Source organism: Carassius gibelio, chromosome A19 (assembly GCF_023724105.1).
Source record: "Carassius gibelio isolate Cgi1373 ecotype wild population from Czech Republic chromosome A19, carGib1.2-hapl.c, whole genome shotgun sequence".
NCBI lineage: Eukaryota > Metazoa > Chordata > Actinopteri > Cypriniformes > Cyprinidae > Carassius > Carassius gibelio.
In genome coordinates this window covers 23,842,749-23,869,990 of record NC_068389.1, presented here as the reverse complement: position 1 = coordinate 23,869,990, position 27,242 = coordinate 23,842,749, and the positions used below count along the sequence as shown (strand labels likewise).

Genomic DNA, 27,242 nt, shown 5'->3' with positions numbered 1-27,242 from the left:
AATAATATTTTTAAAACAAGACCAGCCAACAAAAAATGCTTGAAATGCTTGAAATGATCATCAGACATTAACAGATTTTCCATCTTTACACTCAAAGAATCACATATTATAAAAGCATATATATTACGAAGAAAGTCTTGTGAGATCGTACAAATACAAAAAGAGGCAACAGCAGTTAGTGTAGTTTTCTGGTCGTTAAAATGAATCGCACTCTAATGCTAAACACCACTAAGGACACCTAAAGAAATCTTTGCCATTATACCATGCCTTTCAGATGTCTAATGCACTTTTTGAGAGCATATAAAACGTCTCGGTTACGTACGTAACCCTCGTTCCCTGATGGAGGGAACGGAGACGTTATGTCGACCGACAAATGGGGTCTCACTTGGGAGGCCAATCATCTCTGATTTTAAGAGAAAACGCCAATGAAATTGGCAAGTGGATTAACACACCTGAGCCACTCCCCGTGCCAGCGGGTATAAATAGGGCGACAGGTGCATCCACTCATTAGGTTTTACGCTGAGGAGCCGAGAACGTGTCCCGGCAACAGCGAATGGTTCAAGGTTGTGGCATGGGGACATAACGTCTCCGTTCCCTCCATCAGGGAACGAGGGTTACGTACGTAACCGAGACGTTCCCTATCTGTCGGTCACTACGAGTTATGTCGACCGACAAATGGGGTCCTATGGAAAACGCCATAACCTGAACCTTGTCACAACCCTGAGGCGCTGCAATTGTTGACAAGCCTTGGCGTGCCACAAAAGCTACGCGTAAGGTCGTAACCTTCCCAAAGCCCCAGCGCAAATTCACTGACCTTGGTACCGAAGGGGCCAAAGGGTGAGTACATCGCTGCTGGAGAAGGCCATGCTGCTGTTCCGCCCACATAAAGTAAATGGAAGGGATTTCAACCTTCAGAGAAAGATCGCTTCAAATCTTCCCTATTTGTTCTTTCAGCTGGCAAGACAATGGGGAAGCGAGCCTTTAGGAAAGGTCGCTACGGAGACCACATCCTACCCGTAGGGAGGTGACATGTGGATATACCGATATGGACTGACCCAGGGGGCAGTACTACATATGGAAAGGGTCTCTGAGGCAGGTCCTACCTTGGAGTAGGGATGGAACGGCTGCCAGAAGAGACTGACAGAGCGATCTGTCAAGGGAAGACACGGGTTTGCCAAGAGGGAAACCTTACCGTGGAAGAATACACATATGGGATTACCCGTAGGGAACCCAGCCATATGGACACCTAGCCCAGTACAGGGGCTGACCGGCTCCGGGCATGCTAACGCCAGTACTGGGCCTGGCGACAGACTGCTCCGCCAAGTCTGACGCCGAGGGTGCTGGAGGATGCTCGACCAGGGTACGCCAACCGGGGAACTCTACTGGGAGAAGAAGGCGCTCACATCCCCGTGTTAGGGGGAATGGCGCAGCAAGCGAGACACCCAGCCAGCCCTTCCCGCCAATTACCTGTTACCCAACACACGGGAGGAAACTGGCTCTACACGGAGGTTGTAAAACCTCGCAAAGGTGTTAGGTGTCGCCCAGCCCGCAGCTCGACAAACGTCTGCCAGAGAGGCGCCGTGCGCCAACGCATAGGAGGAGGCCACACTCCGTGTGGAGTGGGCCCTCACCCCCAGGGGGCACGGCTCGCCTTGGGAACGGTAAGCCAAGGCGATGGCGTCCACTATCCAGTGGGCCAACCTCTGCTTAGAGACAGCCTTCCCCTTCTGCTGACCTCCAAAGCAGACCAGGAGCTGCTCAGAGCTTCTGAAGCTCTGGGTGCGGTCCACGTATATGCGGAGCGCTCTTACGGGACACAGCAACGACAAGGCTGGATCTGCCTCCTCCAGGGGCAGCGCTTGCAGGTTCACCACCTGGTCTCGGAAGGGAGTGGTGGGAACCTTGGGCACGTATCCAGGCCGGGGTCTCAGGACAACGTGAGAGTAGGCCGGCCCGAACACAAGGCACTCTTCACTTACCGAAAATGCTTGGAGGTCCCCGACCCTCTTGATGGAAGTGAGCGCGATCAGGAGCGCTGTCTTGAGAGACAGGAACTTCAGCTCAACCGAATCCAGCGGCTCAAAGGGACCCCTCTGAAGTCCCGCCAGGACAATAGAGAGGTCCCAGGAGGGAATCAGGGGTGTCCTAGGAGGATGTAACCTTCTGGCACCCCTCAGGAACCTAACGATCAGGTCATGCCTCCCCAGGGACCGGCCGTCCACTGCATCGTGATGTGCTGCAATGGCAGCCACATACACCTTCAGGGTGGAGGGTGACAGCCCACGCTCCAGCCTACCTTGCAGGAAAGAAAGCACGACTCTGACCGGGCATCTCCGGGGGTCTTCTCGGTGAGAAGAACACCAATTCGTGAACAGACTCCACTTCAGAGCATAGGCCTGCCTCGTAGAAGGGGCTCTAGCCTGAGTGATAGTGTCTACCACTGCTGGGGGCAGATCACTTAGGTCTGCCGCGTCCCGTCTAGAAGCCACACGTGGAGGTTCCAGAGATCTGGACGCGGGTGCCAAATGGTGCCAAGCCCCTGAGAGAGAAGGTCTCTCCTCAGGGGGATGCGCCAGGGAGGGGCTGTCACGAGGAGCATGAGTTCCGAAAACCAGGTCCGGGTGGGCCAGTAAGGCGCAACCAACAGGATCTGTTCCTCGTCCTCCCTGACCTTGCACAGTGTCTGTGCGAGCAGGCTCACTGGGGGAAACGCATACTTGCGTAAAGCCCGAGGCCAGCTGTGTGCCAGTGCATCTGTGCCCAGGGGGGCCTGGGACAGGGAATAGTACAGCTGGCAGTGGGAGGACTCGTGGGAAGCAAACAGGTCTACCTGGGCTTCCCCGAATCGACTCCAAATCAGCTGGACCGTCTGGGGATGGAGTCGCCATTCCCCGGGGAAAGTGAGCTGTCGTGAGAGCGCGTCGGCTGCACGATTGAGCTCCCCCGGGATGTGGACAGCGCGCAGCGACTTGAGCCACGTCTGACTCCAGAGGAGGAGATGACGGGCGAGTTGAGACATGCGGCGTGATCGTAACCCGCCTTGTCGGTTGATGTACGAAACAGCCGCAGTGTTGTCCGTGCGGACCAACACGTGCTTGTCCAGCACTAGCGGACGAAACCGTCGCAAAGCTAGATGCACTGCCAGCAACTCCAGGCAGTTGATGTGCCAAAGCAGTCGAGGTCCTGTCCAGGACCCTGAGGCTGCCTGCCCGTTGCATGTCGCGCCCCAGCCCGAGTTGGAGGCATCTGTTGTGACAACAACGTGCCGGGACACTTGTTCCAAGGGCACACCGGCCCGTAGAAAGGCAAGGTCCGACCAAGGACTGAATAGGCGGCGACACATCGGTGTGATGGTGACACGATGTGTACCGCGGCGCCATGCCCATCTCGGGACTCGGGAGTGTAACCAGTGCTGAAGTGGTCTCATATGAAGCAATCCGAGCGGCGTGACTGCGGCTGCGGATGCCATATGCCCCAGGAGCCTCTGAAAGTGTTTCAGTGGTACCACTGTCCTGCCTCTGAAGGAACTCAGGCAGTTCAGCACTGAGTGGGCACGTTCGCTGGTGAGACGTGCCGTCATACTCACCGAGTCTAACTCCATACCGAGATAAGAGATTCTCTGCACAGGGGAGAGCTTGCTCTTCTCTCGGTTGACCTGAAGCCCCAACTGACTGAGGTGCCGAAGCACGAAGTCCCTGTGATCGCACAACTCTTCTCGGGACCGGGCCATAATGAGCCAGTCGTCGAGATAGTTGAGGATCCTGATGCCCACTTCCCAAAGTGGGGCAAGGGCGCCCTCCGCGACCTTCGTGAAGACACGGGGGGACAGGGAGAGCCCGAAGGGGAGGACCTTGTACTGCCATGCCTGACCCTCGAAAGCAAAGCGCAGGAACGGTCTGTGACGAGGGAGGATAGAGACATGAAAGTACGCGTCTTTCAGGTCGATCGCTGCAAACCAGTCCTGGGGCTGGACGCATTTGATAATGCGTTTCTGCGTCAACATCCTGAACGGGAGCTTGTGTAGGGCCCGATTCAAGACTCGCAGATCCAGGATAGGTCGAAGGCCACCGCTCTTCTTGGGCACGATGAAGTAAGGGCTGTAAAACCCCGTCCTCATCTCGGCTGGAGGGACCGGCTCGATTGCATCCTTCGCCAGGAGGACAGCAATCTCCTCGCACAAGACAGGGGCGTCCTGGACTGCCACCGAAGTCTCGAGCACGCCATTGAACTTGGGGGGTCGCCGGGCGAATTGAATCGCATAGCCGAGTCGAACCGTCCGGATGAGCCAGCGTGACGGGTTGGGCAGCGCAAGCCACGCTCCCAGATACCGTACAAGTGGCACCAAAGGGACAGTCGACATACCCGCAGTGGTGCAGCGATGGGGAGTCGTGCCGCAAGGCCCAGAAGGCACAGCGTCCTGGGTCATCGCAACCACACTCCTCGTGTTCCCGGAGGAACTGGCCAGAGACGCGTGGAGAGGCGTTGCGTCTCCGAACCGCGACCTCTTGGCCGCTGGCGAAAGGGGGCGTCGTGGGTGAGAGTGAGGAAGCTGTGCGTCGCTCATTGTCAAGCCACGAGCCTTGCAACTCGGAGGAAGGAGAATTTGCTCTTTTATTGAAAATGTGGGTACCACTGGCCGTCCGGCCAGTGGCGGAACAGAACAAAACAGAAACTGAGGATTCTCCGCCCGGCCCTCCTCCGGGGGAAGGAGTGGCGCTGTCTTCGCCATCTCCTGAAGAGCAGTTCTCCGCATCTCCGAGTTGCCCGTGTCAGGGCCGCTTGGTCGACTTCCTGGAGGACTTCGCAGCCGGGAGTGACACGGGGGGCGCCGCTCTCCTGCGCGGGGCTCGACGCGCCGGCCTCGAAGAACTCTCAGCACGGGGCGGAGCTGGCGTAGAGGACGCAGGGGGGCGCCCACGGCGACGAGCAGGCTGAGGCGCTACCCGCGACGGAACGGTGGCAGCCGGAGAGACACGTCGGGGCAGGATGTGCTGGATGGCCTCAGTCTGCTTCTGTACCGCCGAGAACTGCTGGGCAAAGTCCTCGACAGTGTCGCCGAACAGGCCTGCCTGGGAGATGGGGGCGTCGAGAAAGCGCGCTTTGTCCAAGTCCCTCATCTCAGCCAGGTTCAGCCAGAGATGCCGCTCCTGGACCACCAGCGTGGACATCGCCTTCCCGAGGGACCGCGCCGTGACCTTCGTTGCCCGTAAGGCGAAGTCGGTCGCCGTGCGCAGCTCCTGCATCAACCCCGGGTCGGTACCACCCTCGTGCATGGTTTTGAGTGCCTTGGCTTGGTGTACCTGCAGGATAGCCATGGCATGCAGGGCAGAGGCAGCTTGGCCCGCAGCACTGTAAGCCTTGGCAGCGAGTGCGGCCGTCAGCTTACAGGCCTTGGACGGGAGGCGCGGACGATTCCTCCAAGTGGCGGCGTTTTGTGGGCACAAGTGCACCGCAACCGCCCTCTCCACCTGGGGAACCTCTACGTACCCCCTGGCTGCCCCGCCATCGAGGGTGGTGAGGATGGAAGAGGGAGAAGAGCGGCTTCTGGCCGTGAAAGGGGCCGTCCACGACTTCGTCACCTCTTCATGCACCTCCGGGAAGAAAGGCACCGGAGCAGAACGAGGTTGTGAGCCGCGTCCCGCGCCGAGAAACCAATCATCCAGCCGTGAGGGCTCGGGACTGGGCGGTGTAGTCACCTCCAGTCCGATACTCACGGCTGCCCGGGCAAGCATGGCCGACAACTCCAAGTCCGATTCGGCAGTAGCGACAACACCCGAGGGGGGCAGCCCTGCCGAACCTTCATCCTCAGAGGTCGATAACCCATCCCCCGATGCAGCAATCGACATCTGGTCCTCGGGCGGCGCACCGAAAGACACGCTGGGACCGCTGTGAGACGGCCCAGCAGAATCAATCGGCAGCTGCACGGGACAGTCGCTGCGTGAGGAGTGAGAGGTCCGTGGGGCGTGGCCCGGCGGAGAAGCTCTCACTGTGATCCTCAGATCTCCCAGAGCGCCAGCCGGCGGCCCTCTGCTCGAGCCAGAGAGACCGGGACGGGTGGCGACAGAGGGGTCTGCTGCACTCCCCTTGAGGAGTGAGAGACGCGATCGCAGCGCTGCCATGTTCATACGCCCACAGTAGACGCATGAATCATCCACGAGCGCAGCCTCAGCGTGTTGGACGCCCAGACACTGCAGACAACGCTCGTGACCGTCAACCGAGGACAGGAAACGACCGCATCCAGAAGGACACGGACGAAACGGCATCTTGAAAAAGACGCGAATCGTCCGTGATTTGCTCTTTTAGAGAACTGTCTCTTTTAGCCGAAGCGCCCAGGGGAATCGCCGCTCGCAGGGACACCACTGTAACGCGCCGTCACACCGACCAGGAACAGCTCTACCAAAAACAAAGATGAATGGCTTTGTAGTGATCTTCTTCATCGACTACTCGGCTCCGAAGCAAAAATCTAATGAGTGGATGCACCTGTCGCCCTATTTATACCCGCTGGCACGGGGAGTGGCTCAGGTGTATTAATCCACTTGCCAATTTCATTGGCGTTTTCTCTTAAAATCAGAGATGATTGGCCTCCCAAGTGAGACCCCATTTGTCGGTCGACATAACTCGTAGTGACCGACAGATAGGGAACCCTCATAGCATATAGTGGATGCTAATTTGCTTGATTTCAATTTTTTTGTAATGAAGTTTCCTATTGAAGCCAATAGATTGGTTACTTAAAGTGTCATTATAAAATAGTTGTAACATCTTTTTTTCTGCAGGTGCACCATGACTCAACTTTTCAAAAGCACCACAGCTTCAAAACAAACAACATTACAGTGTTAAAGGATTGACAAAACGACCACATAACAGGGTTTAGAGACAGAGAAACACCTCAAACACAAACATGCGTTTGCGGCATCATGCATTTTAACTAGCCAACTCCTCCATACGCTGCTAGCTAACTTTATACTGTAACACATGGATACATGTGAGTACACGGACACACATTCACACACACAGAATAAACACATTAACATATACACATGGACACTCATGCAAACACTGACACATATACATAAAGAAATACACGCACAAGCAAACGAAAACCATGCATAACAACAAAAACATTCATGTAAAACTTGCCATTACAATGCAATGTTTACTGGCACATATGGTTAATGTTCATCCTTTATTGCAAGTCTAGGGGATGTTTTACCTAATTTATTATCTGCAATGTAAAAAAAGATTTTCTCAGTACTTTTGTCTTTGAATTTTTTTTTGTATTTTTGTCAATATAAGTTACTTGAGAAGGAAAGTGACTTAAGGTATGAAGTATTGTTTCTGAAAAAAAAAGCATCAAAATTAAGTTAATTTGAGTTTTAATAAAGTTATTTTTTTTAAAATATATATTAAATAAAAATCTGTCAGTGCAGATATATAAAATTTTCCTTTTGAATTAAGTTTCTCTTACCCCACTGACAGATATTTTTACTTGTTTTATGCATAAACTCTTGTTTTAAAAATAAACTAATGAAGTAATTCTGCTTCTCTAGACAATATACATTGATTTAAGGCTATTTAGATATTTATATTGGAAAACAAGATAAAAAAACTGCAGAAGAAAATTCCTTTTTTGGGTTCATTCTAAATCTTAAAGGGACAGTTCAACTAAAAATGAAATGTTGTAATCATTTACTCACCTCCATGTTGTTCCAAAACAGTATAAGTTTTTTCTTCTGTTAAACACAAAAGAAGATTTGGAAGAATGCTGGTAACCAAACTGTTGATGGTAGCTATATTTTTCCATACTATGAAAGTCAACAGCTACCAACAGTTGTTTTTTTGTTTTTTGTTTTTCTTTTCGTTTTTTGATTCTTCCAAATCTATTCAATAGAAGAAAGAAACTCATACATGTTTAGAACCACCTGAGGGTGAGTAACAACATTTAATTTTTGGGTGAACTGTCCCTTTAAGTGGCAATATTAATTGTTTTATGTGTTTGTTTTGCAATTGTTAACCTGCTCCAGCACAGCATTTGCTTTTTGTAGGTCGCCTGCAGGAAATTCCACTGACCAATCCAGCATGCTACATTGTTTCTAGCTGTCGGCGTCAGCTGGCATCTAAATTTGGCCGAACAGTGACCAAGTGCAGTGGAAATCTAAAAAATACGATGCCTTTCCAGAAGTCTTAAGAGATTGTAAATCAAAATATTCATCACACAAGTGAAATCTGGTCATTTATTGATAAGCACAGGTAAATGTTTAAATAATGGCAGTCGTCGTTCTATTGACAAAACCACAGTCGTCTAATCTCCTGCACAAATCTCTGACTGATAAAGGTTAATTATGATATTATTCGGAGGTAATTATGCCCTGGAGTCTGTACTTTTGTCTGCTGGGCAGCGGAGGATGTCTGTTTTAAGCGCTGTGAGTGGGTGTTCGGTGCACAGCTTCTTGTTTTGCATATCCTTAGAGGTTGGAACAACCATAATTCTGCATTTCAAAATAAGATATTTTATTGTTTTCATCCTTAAAAGAGAGTCAACAGTTTTTCTTTTGAAATCCTAGACTTTGGATTCGAGGGAAGAATGAATGATTTTTGATGAATTGGGTTCTGGCTCACACGAGATGACAGAATACACACGTGCACAAACAAACACACATATAGACTGCACATTCAATGTTTTGTCTATCTTGAGGAGTTTGGCTGTTAAATTCATGACCTTACCTTCTCTCCTCTATCACCTTTGATAGAGAAAGCCTGGCCCTGCAAATAATCAATCAACACCGATCTATTATTCTCCAGGCCCAGAGAGACAGAAACAGCAGAAATGGAAGCAGATCAATATCGTATGAAAATAAATCACTATTCTGCAAGAAGCATTTCTGATATACAACAATGCTGTTTTACGCTTATCCAAACAGTCAACAAAGCTATATGAAATTTTGTAAGTTATAATATGGATGTCGTACACGTTCTCCTTTCTGCCCTTTGTATCCTGGTGGTCCTTCTGCCCCTTTAAGACCAGGATCCCCCTGCAGATGCAAAGTTTATGCAAAGAGCCTATGAGGAACCCACTGGAAATGCATCCAGAGATGATGTGCAAAAGCATTATAAAGTACTTGAGTGATGCTGTGATAATGAAACATTATTTGACCTTTTCACCCTTGGGCCCCACGGCACCTGGTAGACCTGTCTCACCCTGTAGGATGGGAAAGATTGAGAGAGATAGCAAAAGAGATAGACATTCTGAAAGATAGATGTCAGAAATAAAAGTGTGTATATAATGCATTACAAAACAGAACTGAATGCATTACAAAAAGAGAGTTCAGATTAAAAAATTGATATTCAGCCTTATATCTTTAAATAAAAAGTCTAGGTTAAATTATATATACATAAATATATATATGTATACACATATATATGTGTGTGTGTGTATGTATATATGTATATATATATATATATATATATATATATATATATATATATATATATATATATATATATATACACACATGTATATATAGTGCTGTCAATCGATTAAAAAAATTAACTAATTAATCACACACTTTTAGATAGCAATGATTTCATATTCAATCTTCAAATTAATGTAGAAACAACATACTGTATATTTTGTATATATAACGTGATTTTGACAGCACTAATATATTATTTATTTTTATTTTACATAAAAACTGTACTTTTTATTAATTATACTTAAATATTATTTTATCACAGTAGTCTCATGTTAACGTTTAACGTTGAAGTCTTGTGGCAACACCAGTGTATTTATTTGAGTGAGTGAGTTTATTCCACTGCATAGTCTTGCCCCATAGACTTCCATTGTAAGTACATTAGTTTAAATTTTGACTTGTCTTTACAAACTAAGGTGAAGCTGAGCTGAAATTATGATCACAGATGATGTTAATAGAAACCAAAATATTTCATTAATATTAACATGACCAAAATTTATTCAGCACTTGACTTCAGAAATGAACTATTTAGCCTCTTTTGCTCATATACTGTAAACAACTTTGGCTCCTGTATCGTAAGGCTGATATTCAATTTTTTGGTTCACAAGCTTTAAGAGTGTGACCTTTGACCTGGAAGGTCTTACCCTTTCCCCTGCAGGACAGGAGCAGTTGACATCGGCTGGTTTCTTCTGCTCAGCACTTGTTGGTTTTGGGGTGGGCAGCGGGAGTGGAGGGGCTTCAGTCACCAGAGACTGTTCACACTGAGTGAGAAGAGAAAGTGAACAAGGAAACGGAAAGAGAGAAAGAAAGAGAGAGGAAAGGTAGAGGAAGCATTGGATGTCCAGTATTATGAGCAAGAAATTCTGGATGCTAGACAACGAATATTCCCCCTCTTCATCGAGGACTAAAAACAAAGACCTTTGGAGAACTTGTCAGAAATCGTATGTTTTTGCCTTACTATACATGTGATGACATAATGAGAATGAATGTTTGTATGCGAGGCAGATGCACTTACTGGGCCACCAGGAATATCGCAACACGTCTCCTGCTCAGACTGTTTACCATCACAGTAGATCACCATCCTCTGGAGGTCAAACTATAGAGGAAACACAGGAACTGGTTGTATCACTCATGATTTTGGATGACTTAAAACTTCACGAACGTCACCATTTAAAAGATTTTTAATTGTTTTTAAAATAAGTCTTTTATGCTCAACAAGCATTTATTTGATTAAAAATACAGTAATGTTGTGGAAAACATTCCAGTTCAGTATAATTAAATTGCTTTTATATAAATATCTCCCATCTTACAGGTTCCTATTATCAAAACTGAAAGTTGTGCTGCTTGATATTTTTGTGGAAACCATGATACAGTTTTTAAGGATTTTTTGATGAAAAGAAAGTCCAAAAGAACAGCATTTATTTGAAATAGAAATGACATTTCTGACATTTCAAAAAGTCTTTACTGCCACGTTTGATAAATTTAATGCATTCTTGCTAAATGAAAAAATGCTTACTGATGCTAGTGTAACATCAAATCATATATAAATTATTTAACCATGTTTTTTAGAGACTATCATGATGGTATTCTCTGATATACCATGCAAATATTATTATATTATTATTCTTTATATGAAAACTATAATCAATCAGTACCTTGGTATACCATGGTATAATAATTAAATACCATCATGGTTCCATCACAGCACTTTTGTGCAAGGGAGACTTAATCTTGTATAAAATACATATAAATAAACCCCAACTGTTTGCTTACATCAATGGGAACGCTGTCATAGAGTCTCTTGCCGATGACAGTCTTTCCCTGGATGTCGATATCTTCTCTTTCCTCTATGGGCAGCGTCTGAATGTGCTTGCAGTCCAGAAACAGGGACACTGACTTGGAGTCCACCCTCATGCCGATCTTATGCCAGTTACGGTCAAACAGATCTTCCACCTCTGGGTTCTTAAAGACGGCTCGGACCGCGTCCTTCGTCAGGCCCACAGCGTTGTACTCCACTGCTTTGTTCTCCCCGTCCAAACGGATGGAGACCTGGAGGACATTCTCATTACAGTCTGATCAGCTTACATTGCATTTAATGATATTAGATGTTATAATTGATTTCAAATTGTTAAACTGATTTGAAAAACAGAACTTTGGAAGAGAAACTAAAATTTATTAATACAGTCCTGTTGTTTCAGCCCCATTCAGGACTAGTGCACACCTGTGGGATGCCGTATTTGTCATAGACCTGCCACAGGTACCAGTCTTCTTTACGAGAGGTCTTCCTGAACTTGAATGTGGTCACAAAGGCGTATTCATCAGGCAGACCCTGAGGTAACACATCTCTAAACACATGAAACCTCTTGTTAAAAAACATATACCTTGCATATTGTCTGAAAATACACATATTATAAATTAAGCAAAAGCACATAATGTGATTTTTGCATATGCCATTGTAATAAATTATTCTCTTACTCTGTTTGTTGGACGATGGGCATGGTACCGAGGCGGACATAGGGCGTCTGACCTGGCTCAAATTTTTCTCCAAGAAAATCTCTGACATTGAAGTACTCCATCAAATCAAATCCTGGAGAAAAAAAAAAATATTATTAAGTTACTTTTCCTATTAAGTAAACTATACTGACCCCTGACGAAAATTATTGTTAAATGATGTCTTTCCATCAATGATCACTAGGTGGAGTCCACGAGACAGGTCAAAATGACAACATGCCCTATGAACTTTCCTGAATCGCTTCTGAACCAGAGGATTAAAATATCATAGTGCAATAAGTCAAAAAGACCTATATGCAATGACATAGTTTCTACTTTGTGCCAAGCTAGGAAGGTTTATTATTGATTAAGCACATTATATATAACCATATTTATATATAATGTATAGTTAACCATATATATATATATATATATATATATATATATATATATATATATATATATATATAGTTAACTATACATTTAGCATTATTACACAAATATTTATTCACATAATTCCACTGCACAACCAGAATCTAGTTATACAGAAATCAAGTAATTCAGAATGAAAAGGTATACATAAAAGTACATAAAGGGAGACAAACCACAGTAAAGAATAAATTAATGCATAATCTGTCACCTGTGTTTTCAGTGTTGAAGTACATTTCAGTCCTGCAAGCAAAATCACACGCGTCGCTTGGGCCTTTTTCCACATTCACACAAAAAAAGTCCATGCCTCTGGGATCAAACATGACATCATTGTTTGTTTAAAAATAGTAGAGTGGAGCTATGCTGTGTGTGTGGATATCAGCCCAGTAATTAATGCTTCAGATCCACAGCCAACACTCATTAAACTGCACTTGCTGCACCAGATGTTTAAAAAAAAAAAAAAAAAAAACTTTCTTGTGCAATTATGTCACTAGTTCTCCAGCATGTGTGTATGTGTGTATCTAACTGAGGCTGACAGTCCTGGCCTTCCACCCTATTATAGCGGCCAAACCATGGCGCTCCTATTACCAATACATAGTCTGTCACCATGACGATGCCAGCAGGGCCCTGGGCGTTGCCTAGGGAGGCAATTCAAGGGTCGATTTGGAAACACATTCATGCAGAAGTCAAACTTTTAAAAGAGCTCTGGGTACATGAATCGCTGATGTGTTGTGTATACGACGCCTGTAAGGGTCACGCAGAGTGATCTTGCTTTCACTTGGGGAACTCTCATGTTGTTTTCTTAGGGCAGGTGTGTTCGTGTCAGCAAACGGAGGTTGTTTAAACTGTCTAGAGAGAATGATTATTTGAACTGAAGGATGTTTGGAGTTGTTTAACTCGGTGGTAATGTGAGAATGTGCCAGTCTAGGCCAGACGGTGTGTGCGAGTCTGTGTCTGTAGTAGAGTAACAGGTGGCTGAAAACTTAGAAAGCAGATACTGTGTTAAGAGCAAAGAAGAAAAAGCATAAGACAATAAAAGCACTTTCATTTTATTTTTTTGCGCTCACAAAGCACAACAAGTCCCTCATGGTTTCTGGCAGACCAGCATTAGAGGGCCGCTCACACATTCTTATGTTCCATCTGTGCTAGCTTTAATTTGACATCTTTGGCCGTTACATACATCTCAATGTTTTTGCAGTCTCTTGTGCCATGAACGCTGTTTAAAATGGTTCAGGATTTAAAAACAATTGGCCAATTAGATTATTTAATATTGAAATATATATATATATATATATACATATATATGTGTGTGTGTGTGTGTGTGTGTGTGTGATACGAAGATATAAAGTCATGCAGGAGTAGTAGAACAACCTTTTTTTCACATGCTATTAATTCAAATGACCTAAATAAACTTTAATTTAATTAGTTCTCTAACCTCTAAAAGTTGTCCATCTAAAAAGATGAGTTTATCCAGGTGTTCTTGTATGTTTAGTTCTATCAGTTTGATGTATTCATTCGAGCTGTTTGATTTCACACCATGTCCAGCTCTTTCTCCAGCTGTTCACTTCTCATCAGCTCATTTCCACGACTCTCTGTTTGTCTCGGCGTCTCCATGCGCCAGGGCATCGGCTCTCCACCAGTGGCGTTTCTAAGCCTGGAGGAATCTCGCATGGCGAGCAGGACCTGTAATTTAGGCCTGGCGAGTGAAAGCGTATAATCACCACCAAGTCTTATTTTAAACAGTGAGAGAGCGAGGAAGGCTGGGTCGGTTCTGTGGCGCGGTACAGATGAGTGCGTTATTTCGACTCGTGCCTTTGATCCGAACACATGGGCACTTCTGCACATAACGCAACAATCTGGAAACCAGCCCAGTGTCACCCCATGAAAACGTTACGAATTAATTTTAATACGGTCACAGTGCGTTAGCTTGACAAACGGCGCATGCGCTAAACGGGTGTTTCTCCTCTCAGCATCTAGTGGTTTTAAGATGCTGAAAAACAACGCATATTAAGACCCCCTGTATTGTGTTCCATTTCATTGTAAATATATTGGGTTTTGAAACGCGCCGATCTTTTGAAAATTTGTCTTGTCCACACCCGTTTAAAACGTGCTGCCTCACCGTGCGCATGCGCAAAACCTGTACCTCATAAAGCAAAGTCATCATGACTCATAAGTTCGACCAAAAACTTGTTATATATCAAGATGTGTAAACTCATATTACTATGAATGGAAGAACATGCAACACACAATATGACGGAACAAGTCCAAATACATGCGTGGAAAATCGAATCCTGAGCTCCTACATTTGAAATCTGAATTTGCTTTGTGACTTCAAAAGTATGTTCTATATGAATATCGGTAGGATTAAAATTAAAAATCCAATGACAACTTCGAAACTGAAGTGTTTCCAAGTTTGTGTGCCGTATGCATCAGACGTTCACCCAACGGTCCATGGGGGTGAGGACAGAGGCTGAGACTGCTGATTGGGTGTCAATGCTTTTATCAGTCATCAGCTGGAAGAGTTTTTTCCTTGTTTTGGATGTGATGCCAATGATATTGTTTCTCTGTGCCTTTATCTTTATGGTGTGGAGAATGATTTTTAGAACTATCGCTATCTTTATAGTTATTGTTTTTGGTGTGAACAGGTCTGTAGGGGAGGCAATTTAAGATGAAACATTACAGTTCATAACACATAATATTACTATAATAATTCCTTCTGTTCCTACTCGGTCCCCCATTCAAGTATAAAACTTGGTATTGAATGCTCAAAATAGCTGCCTGAACACATTGCAAATATCCTCCGAGTGAACAGACTTTCTAAGAAAGGGACTTTGGTTCGACTTTTAGTACGCATATATCTCAAACTTTCGATGAAGCATCTTCCAAATTTCAAAGTAATGTTGAAAAGGTAATCTCTGAAGGACCATGCATAGTTTGATCAATAATGTATGGAAAACTTTAGTAAAACTCTGTGTTAAATTATACAGTATGACCCATATTACTGAGTTAATGCACATTCACCTCATTTCTTATAAGGAAACAATGGCTTCAAGTTGTGTGTTGTTAAGTTACTTTACAGATCTTGAGTCAGCAACTTTTTATGTCCATTTTGGCGTTTCCTTGGAAAAGAGTGATGTTCCAACTTCAGAAACAACATGCAGATGTTGGCAGCTTCAGCAATTGTGACATCTTATGTGAACCTGGAATTTCCCTGAAGATTTAGCTTGTGTTGTTCACTCGAATATTGCAGATTACAGGAGCAAGATGCCATAATTAACACTCATGGCCACCGAAAGAGGAGAGATCTAGTCTAGTCAGTGCAATCCAAAAGAACCACATCCAAACAGATCTAAGCACAAACGTCAAGCTTACAAGGTCTAAGATGACAGAAACGAAAAAGAAAGTGTAGTGATGCATAAAAGATGTTCAGACGTTCAGACTCCATCTGAATACCAAAGACAGCACTTTATCATCACTCATTATCAGTAGTATAATTAGAGTTAAACAGGCCACATTTCAGAAACGCTGTTTTATTTTTTTATTTTTTAAGCAATACAAAAAATATAAAAAGAATAAAGAATACTCTGTATTTTTCAAAGCCCAAATCTTAACTCACCTCCATTTTACTGGGTTACAGCTTTTCTGAGAATTTGTCAAGATAGATTTGAGCAATTAAAACAAGACCAAAACTCGTCAGATTTACGAGAAATGGTTCTCTTGAGCATTTTGTACAGACCCCTATAGCTCCAGATTGTATAGTAATTTGGTTCCACAAGTAAGCGCTCTCTCTCTGTTTCGGTCTGGTTTTTTACTTAGGTTGATGAATTTGAGTGGGTGTCTCACAGAGGAACTCAGAACCCCCTGAAGACCCAAACACAACATCCTCCAGATCTGTGTAATCACTAAAGAACTCTGCATTTCTTAGAACAGAGGAGGGCAAAAGATATCTTATTTCGAAACCTCGCTGTCTCGCTCCAACGTTTCATGTTTTAAAAAGCAAACTTCTGGGAAAAGAAAGCTTTAATTTTGATCCAAGATTACTTTACACACACACAAAAAAAATCATTATACAGTGCACCTCTACATTATACACTCACCTTCCTTTATTTTTGACCCTCTAATTGAAATCAAATACACTAAGGATGATTTTCATGTAACTGTGTAACCTTGAGAAGAAGAAATGTTTTGGTTTTCTCACATCTGACGGCGAAACATAGAATCACTGACATATAGTGGTATATAAAAGGATCATAAATCACTACAACTTGAGTTGTAGAGAATATTATTGAATCGTGATTGAAACTAGATTGTTTTTTGCTATGAGAAGTCACTGTGTTATGACACCATGTGACCATTTCCTAAGACGCAAACGGTGAATTGATAAGACAAAGTTGCTTTTGTGAGAGTATATGGATAAGAGAAAACATTACCTGGGACCTCCGTCAGTCCAGCACTTGTGCTGTTCGGTCTGAACCGGCCTGCCTGGACTTTCATGTTTGGACACAGGACATCTGTGGAGAGACATAAAATCATGAGTGGACAAACTGTAGTATTGAATACGCTCCTCAGTTTTTATTCACTGAACAGCCCTCCACAGGTGTTTGCATAATGGATAGCAATATATTTCTACAGTTAGAAAAGTAATATTTTAGTCCCATTTAAGGTAATAGGATACAAATGGAGTTGGAGTGCAATCTGTGCTTTATTACCAGTGTCTGGTCTCCTGAAACTTCTAAACATCTGCTTTTATGGAAGCAGACCTCATCATTAATTCATACTGTGAAATTAATTTTTTGTTGACATTTTATTGCATGGCTTCAGGTGCCCAGGCAGTCTGCCATGGTATTTTTGCAGTGACAAACCTTTCCATTTAAACGTTTTATGTTAAGACTATTGGCATGATTAGAAAAATGGTGTTGTGGAGAAAAAAAAGGCACATCTTTTCACATTGGAAAAAAATAGGAAACAAGTTTTCTTCAAAGCAACTGCATGTTTTGATCCTACACTGAATCATAAAAAAATAAATAAAACAATGGCTTATTAGAAAACTTTTTCGTTATTCTTTAAATTCAGCTAAAAGGGAAGATTGGTTTCCGACAGCCACAAATGCACGTGTATAGCTATGTGCTGTGATAATGGCCGTGATATAGCCTATTTATGACAGAGAAATGCACCCAGGGTGCACCGAAATCGCACTCAATAACCAGACATCAGCTAGTTGAAATCTAGATATATATTTTTTAACCTGCAAAAGACATTTCTTCTAGAATTTCAGAAGCTCAATAATTTCTTAAACTGTGCTCAAGTTTGCCAAGATACCAAAGACTATCACCATAAGTCAAATCTTAACAGGAACTTAAACATCCCATAATATTTTGACAAAATCATATGATTTGACTCATTATCAACAATGATGTTATAGTTCAACCAAAAATGAAAATTATGCCATCATTACTCATCCTCAAGTTGTTTCAAACCTGAATGGGTTTCTTTTTTGTGTGTGTGTTGAACACAGAAGATATTTTGAAGAATGTTAGTAACTAAACAGTTGATGGTAGCCATCAATTTCCATATTATATATAAAAAAAATGAAAAGAAAAAAAAAACTATAGAAGTCAATGGCTACTGTCAACTGTTTGGTTAGCAACATTCTTCAAAATATCTTCTTTTGTGTTCACTAGAGTAAAGGACGTCATAATTTTCATTTTTAATATTAAAGGAATAATACCAAAACACATTTAAGATATCTTATTATATTTATTTATCAGGAACTGTCACATATGAGCCAACAATAATTATATTCTGAGCAGTAAACCTTCCCTACTTTGAAGAGGAGTGATTTTACTAGCAGCTGAAGGAAATGAACAGTTGAGAGTGACTGACACTGCAATATGATCCATCTTCCTCTCTGTGCTTGAAGACAGACTGTTAGAAGATCCTTTCTAAGCCCTCCAGTGAAGACGTGTGGCATAAATTACTACCACAGACATGGGCAAAGATACAGATTTGTCCAGTGAGCCTAGATTTTGGTGGAGTGCTGCTATGCTGACGTCACAGTGGTGATAATTTAGGACGTACAAACAGGCAGATTTCAGATGGCGATGCACAGCTAGTGATAGCAGTGATGACAGGACGAAAGACAACACCAGCAGACTTGTTTACTACGGCATCCGTGACGAGAATGTGCTATTTGTAGAAAAGAACTTGCTAGTGCTAAGGAAGGATGCTAATTAAGTCTATATACTTTTGAATGAGTACTTATCGCTTTTATTTGTTTGCTTTTTTGTCACTTTTAGTTGAAAAGAGGGCATAGGAAATGATGTACAGGTGATGTAATTGGCAAATGTTGTGTGCCAGAACTGAATCACCCATACAAGCTCTATAGCTGTTATCTTTAGAGGAACACAGTTTACACAGAAACAGAAATTCTGTTGTGATTCACTCACCCTTTTGCCGTATGCTGTTATTTTTCTGTGAAACGAAAAGTATGCAAAAAAGCATAAAATAGCTACAACATTATCATTAAGTTGTATGCTTTTTTCAACTACAATTATGATACTTAAATTTCAGTAGAATAATGCACAAAATCACACAATAAAACTAAAATATACAATAGATTTTTTTCCCCTTGCTCTCTCTCTCTACCACACACACATGCACACACTCTTGGCATGAAGCAGGCAGACGCCCAAACCACAGCGGCTGATCGCGTCCCTGACAATTGTGTACGATCAGACCCTGTAATTTTCTTTAATCGTTCCTATAAAAAAGTGCTTTGCAATGTTTAAGAGGCCTCAACTTCGCTACGAATTCCACTTTACAAAGGCTGGGTCACTTGACACAATTACGTCTCTGTCCGATACAGTGTCCTCTGACTCTTCCAAACCCTCACACCCCTGAACGAGTCCCTGCCTGGTCCAAACAACAACCTCCTGACCGCCAAAACATAAAGAGCTCAGACGCCCACCCTGTGATAAATTAAGGCTAGGGAAAAGACCACCTGGCTGTCTATATTTGTGTTGTTATGTGAGCCAAGTTATGTTACCAGTACAGCGGACATCCACATATCCTTTTCAGCTATTTACAATACCAAAAGTTTGGAATAATTTAGATTGTTTTTTTTTATACTTTTGAAATATGTCTCTTTATGTTCACAGAGACATGTTTATTTAATCAAAAAATGCAATAAAGCAGTAATATTGTGATTAATTGCAATATTATTTGAATATATTTTAAAGCAGCCTTGAAATATTAGTTTCAAGTAATTTCTGATGGTACACAGATTCTAAACAGCTTCTATCTTCTGTTTCTTTCCCATGCTAATAAGTTTGGCAAGCGGGTACGAAATTCCCCCAAAAAAGGTGGATTGCTTTACGACATCAGTGAATTCACGTATACAGCTCCACTGCGATTGGTGGACTTAGTGATTTGGAGGCACTAGGCAAATTTCAGGTATGACACAATAACTATGTGCTCTTTAACACCTAATCCTTATTTTGCATGCTTTCTCATAGTTTATAATTTATTTATAGCTTCACAATATAAGTAAACAATTAGTCAACCTGATGCTGTTTTTTTTTTCAGATAACAAAAGAAGACATTATAAAAAATATATATTGAATTTCACTTAAGTTCATCGCGATCTGCACAACATTCAGACAATTTCTTATTTACGACGTATCTACATGTTTTCATAATGAGAATATTAGTGAGCTTGCAAAACTCAGCACTTGACAAAACTCTGTGATTTGTTCGGGGAGTGAACATTTGAGTGGTGTAAAAAAAATTTGATGCTCTCCAAAACACAAATACACACTGCGTTTGACAAATATGTTTCGCCAAAATCGCCCCTGGTGATTACAATTTACAACAGTGAATTCCACTAACTTATCTCTAGAAATACATACATACAAACTACGTACATTTGCTTTAAATTTTAATTTCTGTGATGGCAACGCTGGATTTTCAACAACCAATTCTCCAGTCTTCAGTGTCACTCAGTCCTTCAGAAATCATTTTAATATGCTAAGAAACTTGAGGAGCTCTTTGGTTTGAAGTGGACATCTGAGTAGCACTAGAGCCATCTAGAACTCTTGTGTGGTCAAAGCAAAAATAAAACATGAAACATAGAGTGGTGAAGCAGACTTTTGTTGAATCCACACTCTTTACTTTCTGTAATTCTTTCTGTATTACTGCAAACAGGTCATATTGTACCCTTAACCTTTCTAAAACACAAAAAGTAAATCGCTAACTACTAGCAGATCTTAGTCATGCCAGTCTTGTGGTCATTGAAGTTAGGTGTAGAATCAAATTTCTAGTTAGTTAATCATGCACATTGAGTCTTATTGAGATTTATGAATGAATAATTCAGAATGGCTGTATCAATTTGATTCACTGGAAAGATCTGACTCAAAACAATGATTCTCCTTTAACCTCATAGTTTCTTTAGGGGGACTGACCCCACAGTTAGCATGCTGCTAAATGACAAGTAAATGTCATTCATTCATTGTTTTTGACATACCTATTTCCTTTGACTAAAGAAATGACAAGGCAATCTAAAGCCAGTCATGCGTCATTGTTTAAATTTCTAACTGTGTTCTATCGAGGGCAGTTTCCTTCAGCTGTGGCATAAAGGCAGTAATTTAGAGAGTGGCCATGAAACAAAATGATGGACTGAACAGAACATAGCCTTCAAATTGCTGCATTTCCACATTGTTTTACCAAAGACTTTTACATTTATTTTCTTGTTTGCCCCTTGCTTATTTCTTAAAGCACATCAAATCGGGATTGGATTACATAAAAAAAAATCATATCAGAGATGCTAAGGATAATCAGTTGTCAAAATGGCTTTAACTAAACATAAATCACAAAACACCTGCAAAGAGTTTGTAGATGTTGTCGGTTAATGATGTAATGGATGAAAATGCATGGGACAGTTTGCACTATAATGAATTAAGTAATACCAACTGCTAACCACTGAACAATAAAATGTACAATTAATCACTCTGACATTTCAGGCTGGAGAATGATGCAACGTTTTATTGGAAAGTGATGTGTCATATTGAAGACTTTGTGAAACCATAACCAACTATATTTTTGCTATAACTTAAAGTACTTAAACAGCCAGTAAGAAACCTAAAACACCCTAGCAACCACATAGCAACATTTAAAACAATTCATAATGCCAGTATCAGCTACTGAAACAACTCACGTCCAGGTTTTATTGGTTCCACTACGCATACAGAGACAATCCCATTCTATTATTGTGTCCAACACAAAATATTAATCTTTTAGGATAGCATATCTGAATCCTCCAGGCAAGTGTGTGCAATCTTTAGAGACACAAGAAGGGAAGGGGCTTAATCAAATGTTTTCTCTCCTGTTTAAAATACCCGTTAAGTTAATCAAAATCAGATTTAGGAAACCGGGACAACCGATGCTAAAGCAAACATGAACAAAATTAGCATACCCTTCACTATTACTTTGTGCTGCTGTTCTGTTTAGCAGTGTCCCACCACTGATTACTGATCTGACATGCTTTGGTCATGGGTGGACCACCGACCTGAACCAAAGCCCAGATACAATAAATGATGAAACTGTCAAACATGCTTTGCACTTTTCATTTATTTCAAGTATGCTAAAAATGACCCAGTAAGCTTCCTTGACTATCAAAGAACTATAAGGAATACTATACTATGCAAATTTTTGCATTACAGCATTATTTTCATTATATATTCTCATTAGTTTAACACATCCTGGTCAAACACTGTTTGTTTGTTTGTTTGTTTGTTTTTATTTTTATTAAACACTTTTAAAATGTGTACAAAAATTTTAATCATATAATGCAAAAAAAATGATTAAAATAAATCACTAATTAAAATCCAAAAAGTAAAAAGTAAAAACAGATTTAAATTATAAAAACAAATTAAAATAATAATAATAATAATAATGGGAAAAAAATATCCAATTTCATGTTCGAATAGGAAATTCCATTTTTTTTTTTTCTTTGCCCAGAAAGATGTATAATCTCATTACGGGCAATCAAATTTCATACATTAAAATAACACTGATTGTGCTCTGAAAAGAGGTAATTATTTTGATATTTTGAAAGCCAAAGATTAAAAAGTAAAAACGGTTTGGTTAAGCCGAGTTCCACTTGAAACATTAGGACTGTAATTTTCAGGGCAAAAATAACTTGGATCTTGGAGATACCATGTTTTCTAGCCACCAGTATTCTTAGACGCCAACGCTAGTGCCAGATGATCTTGGTTATCACAGAACTGGACTTAATATGCAGTTCCAGCCATTCTGAATGCTTAAAGGATAATCCCTGATAGGACAACAAAGTCTAAAGCTGGCAGTGAGATATTCGAGTTGATATTCCTGCTCTCTGAGTCATGTATGTGGTTAGTCATTCAAGGAGGACCTTTGGTTGGAATCAGGGCAGGTTCAAGGTTTGGGTTTACAATGAATCAGTTGATCTCTTTCCCTTTTTATCTCTCCATCTGCCAAGTCCAAGTGGTTCCATATCTTCCCACAAGGCTGTCTGGCTTAAATTAGGCACAACCTCTTCAAATACCAATGATTGTTTAAAGAGTGTGCCTTCAACAAAAGACTGCTTCACCACAGTATGTTTTATGTTTTATTATTGCTTTGCTCTTGCTACACAATAGTTCTAGATAGCTCTAGTGCTACTCAGATTTCCACTTCAAACTAAAGAGCTCCAAGTGTTGTCACTCTCCCGTTCTCGCTAATTTTAGTGAAGAATGCCAATTCGGGTGTGACAAGCATCCATCATCACTAAAACATACTATGTAGACACATAATTTGTATTTGAACAGTCAATCCAGGCCACATACCTCTACAGTTCCGGTTTATTTATTTTTGAATCTGTATTCATAGATTAATTAATCCAAGCTTGTTATTTGTAATGGCCTCCAAAGACTATCCCACATGCACTTTTAGGTGCTTTGCCTGCGGAGCAGATGTTATCTGGAAAAGCACTTGAGCTTGAGTTTTTCCGTCTCTTGTACTTATTACACCTCTACTCAGAACTCACAGAGGCAAGAAACCACAGAAATGTCCAGGCCAAAGAGCTTCCAGTTCCTGTCCAACAAGTCTTGTATGGCACAGAACAGACCTTCTTGTGAATAGGAATTTGTGCCAACTAAAGCAGATTAAATGTCTGATGTTTTAAATTAACTGTCAAGTCTATTACATGTTAAGTCAACTTCAACCTAAATCTGACTGTGTAAAGAAAGCCATATCTGAAGGTTCTGTATTGGCATCTACAGAGGTGTCTAGATTTTGTCCTGAAGGGACCAATGTCCTGCATAGTGTGGCTTCAACACACTTGTCCGGGAGTTTCAAGTAAGTTTGAAGACCTTGATAAGCTGGTTAAGTTGTGTTATATGTAATTAGGGTTGGAGCTAAACTCCCAGGTAAGTGGCCCTCCAGCAACAGGTATAGACTCCATCATCAACAACCTTTCCACTATGCAAAACATTCTTTGTGGTGGAAAAAGGTTCTTTAGATTATCACATTTTTTTTTCACTCTAAACAAAAATGGTTCTTTTAAGAAATGTTTACTGAACGGTTATTTGGGAAGCCCAAAATAGTTCTTCCAAGGCAGGATGGGCAACTTTGGCCCACTTTACTGTAGAGCTTAGCTCCAGCTGTAATAAAACACATATGAATAGCTAATCAAAGTCTTCAGGATTACATGAAATCTATAGGCAGGTGAGTATGATCAAGGTTGGATCTGAACTGGGTCTTTAGGACCAGAATTTTCAAGATCTATGGCAGGGATGTCCAATCCTGGTCCTGAAGGGCCAACATCCTGCAGGGTTAAGCTTCAACCTGCTCTAACACACTTGACTGGAAGCTGCTAGTTAGACTGGATATCTTTATTAACTGATTCAGGTCTGTTTTATTAGGGCTAGAGTTCAACTATGCAGGTCAGTGGCCCTCCAGGAACAGGTTTGGACATCCCTGCTCTATAGCATTGTTACAAAAAAAAAAAACACTCTTTCTTCTAAGAGTGTACATGGTGCAAAGTCGAACTCATACTCACTTTCACAGAGTCTCCTCCTCAACCTCCCCCTGATCTTGTCAATGGCTTCAAAGTCTGTCACGTGGAACACATGAGCACTTTTGGGTTCCGCTGCGATCTCCTCCAGCTCCTCTCTCAGAGCTTCTCCAATCCCTACAGCGAACAACCTGATTCCAGCAGCCGCTGCAGCAATCGACGGCTCTAAAACAAAATCCTGACTCCTGCCGTCCGTTAGCAAGATTGCCACTTTCTGTATGCCCTTAGAGACAGGCCTCGCCCCTGCCCTCTCTGTAAAGATGGTTTTGGTGGTGAAGCTGATGGCATCTCCAGTTTTGGTGTTCCCACCCAGGTAACGGATGTTCCCAGCAGCACGCTTGACCTCCTCAAGGGTTTTGTACCCGCCCAGGTTGAATTCTGTGGTGGGACGGTCACTGTAGCGAACCACAGCCACACGTGTCTTCTCTGCACCTACATCAAAAGATTCTACCAGGTTTGCCACCCATTGCCTGATCTTCTCAAAATTTTCCTTGCCCACACTGGAAGAGGTGTCCAAGATGAATACCAGATCATAGTGAACGTTCTTGCAACCTGGGACAAAGAGATGAAATTTTTCACAATTTCCATATACAGTTTAGCCACAGATTTATGAGGTTTGTTTTTCCGCCATGGTCAAGATAGATAATACATGAGCTGAATATTGCAGAGAACTCCAAGCTACTATTATGTCAGGTTCAAAACCTCAGTTAGCACATATTACAACAAGCTAAAGTGAAACAGAGATGTGGTTAGGGGTCATGGAAACTGTATATTTAGGCTAGTATGTGACCTCACCTGCCCTTTGTCCTTCAACGCTGCCTCCGTACAGAGTCAGAGCCAGTATGGTAAGGACCAAAGAGATCCTGGCCCCAGATCGAAACTTCATCTCCTTCTCCGCTGTTGTTTGCTGATATTCCTGCTAAGGTGCGATGATCATCAACTTGCTGCTCCTGTAGAGACATGAGAACAAATGTGAGGTGATCAGTCATTTGGACTCTGAGCTGAGTTTTATTGAACGATTGCAAACAGAAGTGGAGTGTATGATTCATGTTAGCTCTGTGCTAACCGATGTACTGCTGCTCCCCACATTAATCCTGATTTGTACTTTCCAAGTTGCCGTTTCAGTTTGAGCTGATAACAAGATGAGCCATGCTCATAAACACAGTATATACTGTAAGTGAATACAGGGCTATCTATTTTATTTATTTAGTCTAAGGCACTGTTTTTCGTTACCTTTAAAGACATCACTCTTGTTCACAATACTTTAAATAACATAAATACACAAATTATATATATATATATATTTTTGGTACAAAGTGTGACGTACTGTAAATATTATTCCATGAGATTCATCCATATATGTGTGATGGACACCTCTGGAAATGCAGTTGCTCCAAACTTTGAAAGTTGGTGATGCCAGGAATATTGTTAAGTGCATGGTAAAGAAATAATGTGTGTTATCTGATAGATATACAGTAAGTATACATTAGCAAAAGTTCCAGCAAGCCAGAGTAAACATGGAGGGGTAACAGGAAGACAAATCAGAGAAAGTTTTACGTCCAACTGTAATTCATTCCCCCATTCACTAAACTACATTCCAACCCTCTGGCTAAGCTGAACTGATGTTTTGCTGTAAATAGGGTGTTGTTCTGACTGGTGTACCATGAGCCCCAGGGAACACACTGTTTTAGAGACCGAGGGAACAATGATGGGAAGTATTGAATTATGTTTTTTCAGTGCCTTGATGACGATTTTCAGAGCAGTCTCTTCTCACAGGTAGTTCCATCTAAACTGTCTAACTTTAAGATGCATAAATTGCATTGTTTTTGCTAAGTTTTTTCACTAGACAATACAGTGAATTTCATCAATGGGAAATGGGATCCTGATGACCAGGTAAAAAAATGGCATTGATTCAGTTAGTGAGTTAAAAGCCCCCCTCATAACTTTCCAGTGCTAGTAGCTCAATTTTGAATCTGTCAGGGCAACAGAAAAACAGTCCTGTTCCTCGTGAATTGCCGGCATGACGCCTCCTCTCACACAATTCAGTGTCTTTTCTTTGTTGCCTTCTCTAACTCATTCCTCTCCCTCCTTTTTTTTCTTTCATGAATGTTTGCATTATCATCTTATGACCCAGAAAGCCTTGCTTGCGCATTGCTTTTGGTCTTAAAAGCCCACAGTATCTCTCGGCATGATAAGCTCTTTGAATCTTCTGACCAGAGCAGGTCTTCTTATGTTTCTTTGATGCTGTGAAAGTATCCCTCATTCATTTAACTACTGTCCCAAAGTATAACCAGAGCATTTGTATATTTCCATTAAACAACATTGTCTGTTTTGCAGCTACATGTATCATCTTTTCATTCAACCAGCTGGTATGTTGGCTGGTATCTCTATGGACATCGTTTTATCAGCCCTCTGGTCACGCTTTTGTTTGAAAAAAATATATATATTTTCATAACTAAAATTGAATGCTTTTGGGAGTGAACCATTCTGTTCACTGCAACAAATGTTGTTTAAAACACATTTTACAGTACACATTATGTGGTCAATGTCCAGAAGGACATTAAAGGAAGGTGTGTGCAGATGTCCTTAGACCCTCCTGAAAGTGAAAATTACACAGACAGTTAAGACATGTCTAAGTTAAGACATTTAGGGACAAAGGTCATGGTCATCCACAGCCTTCTCTTTCCCTTACCAAAAGATAATATACTTCAAGTAAGTTCAAGTAAAATTCAAGTATATTTTTAAGTATACTTTATGTAGCAAGTATA

At 42.0% G+C, this 27,242-nt stretch overlaps 1 protein-coding gene across 1 annotated transcript in view; it reads right to left on the bottom strand.

Annotated features, from left to right (window-relative positions):
• Nucleotides 1–25,419, bottom strand: part of LOC127934842 (collagen alpha-1(XXII) chain-like) — a 52,661-nt gene extending 27,242 nt beyond the window's left edge. The window contains exons 1-11 of the mRNA XM_052532372.1: nucleotides 25,270–25,419; nucleotides 24,460–25,026; nucleotides 16,817–16,897; nucleotides 11,943–12,054; nucleotides 11,689–11,812; nucleotides 11,241–11,516; nucleotides 10,483–10,563; nucleotides 10,112–10,228; nucleotides 9,152–9,196; nucleotides 8,967–9,029; nucleotides 8,722–8,760 (exon numbers count right to left, since the gene is read on the bottom strand). Coding sequence (XP_052388332.1) covers nucleotides 8,722–8,760; nucleotides 8,967–9,029; nucleotides 9,152–9,196; nucleotides 10,112–10,228; nucleotides 10,483–10,563; nucleotides 11,241–11,516; nucleotides 11,689–11,812; nucleotides 11,943–12,054; nucleotides 16,817–16,897; nucleotides 24,460–25,026; nucleotides 25,270–25,360 — 1,596 coding nt within the window. The 5' untranslated portion in view covers nucleotides 25,361–25,419. The remainder of the gene's footprint in view (nucleotides 1–8,721; nucleotides 8,761–8,966; nucleotides 9,030–9,151; nucleotides 9,197–10,111; nucleotides 10,229–10,482; nucleotides 10,564–11,240; nucleotides 11,517–11,688; nucleotides 11,813–11,942; nucleotides 12,055–16,816; nucleotides 16,898–24,459; nucleotides 25,027–25,269) is intronic.
• Between the last annotated feature and the right edge of the window lie 1,823 nt (nucleotides 25,420–27,242).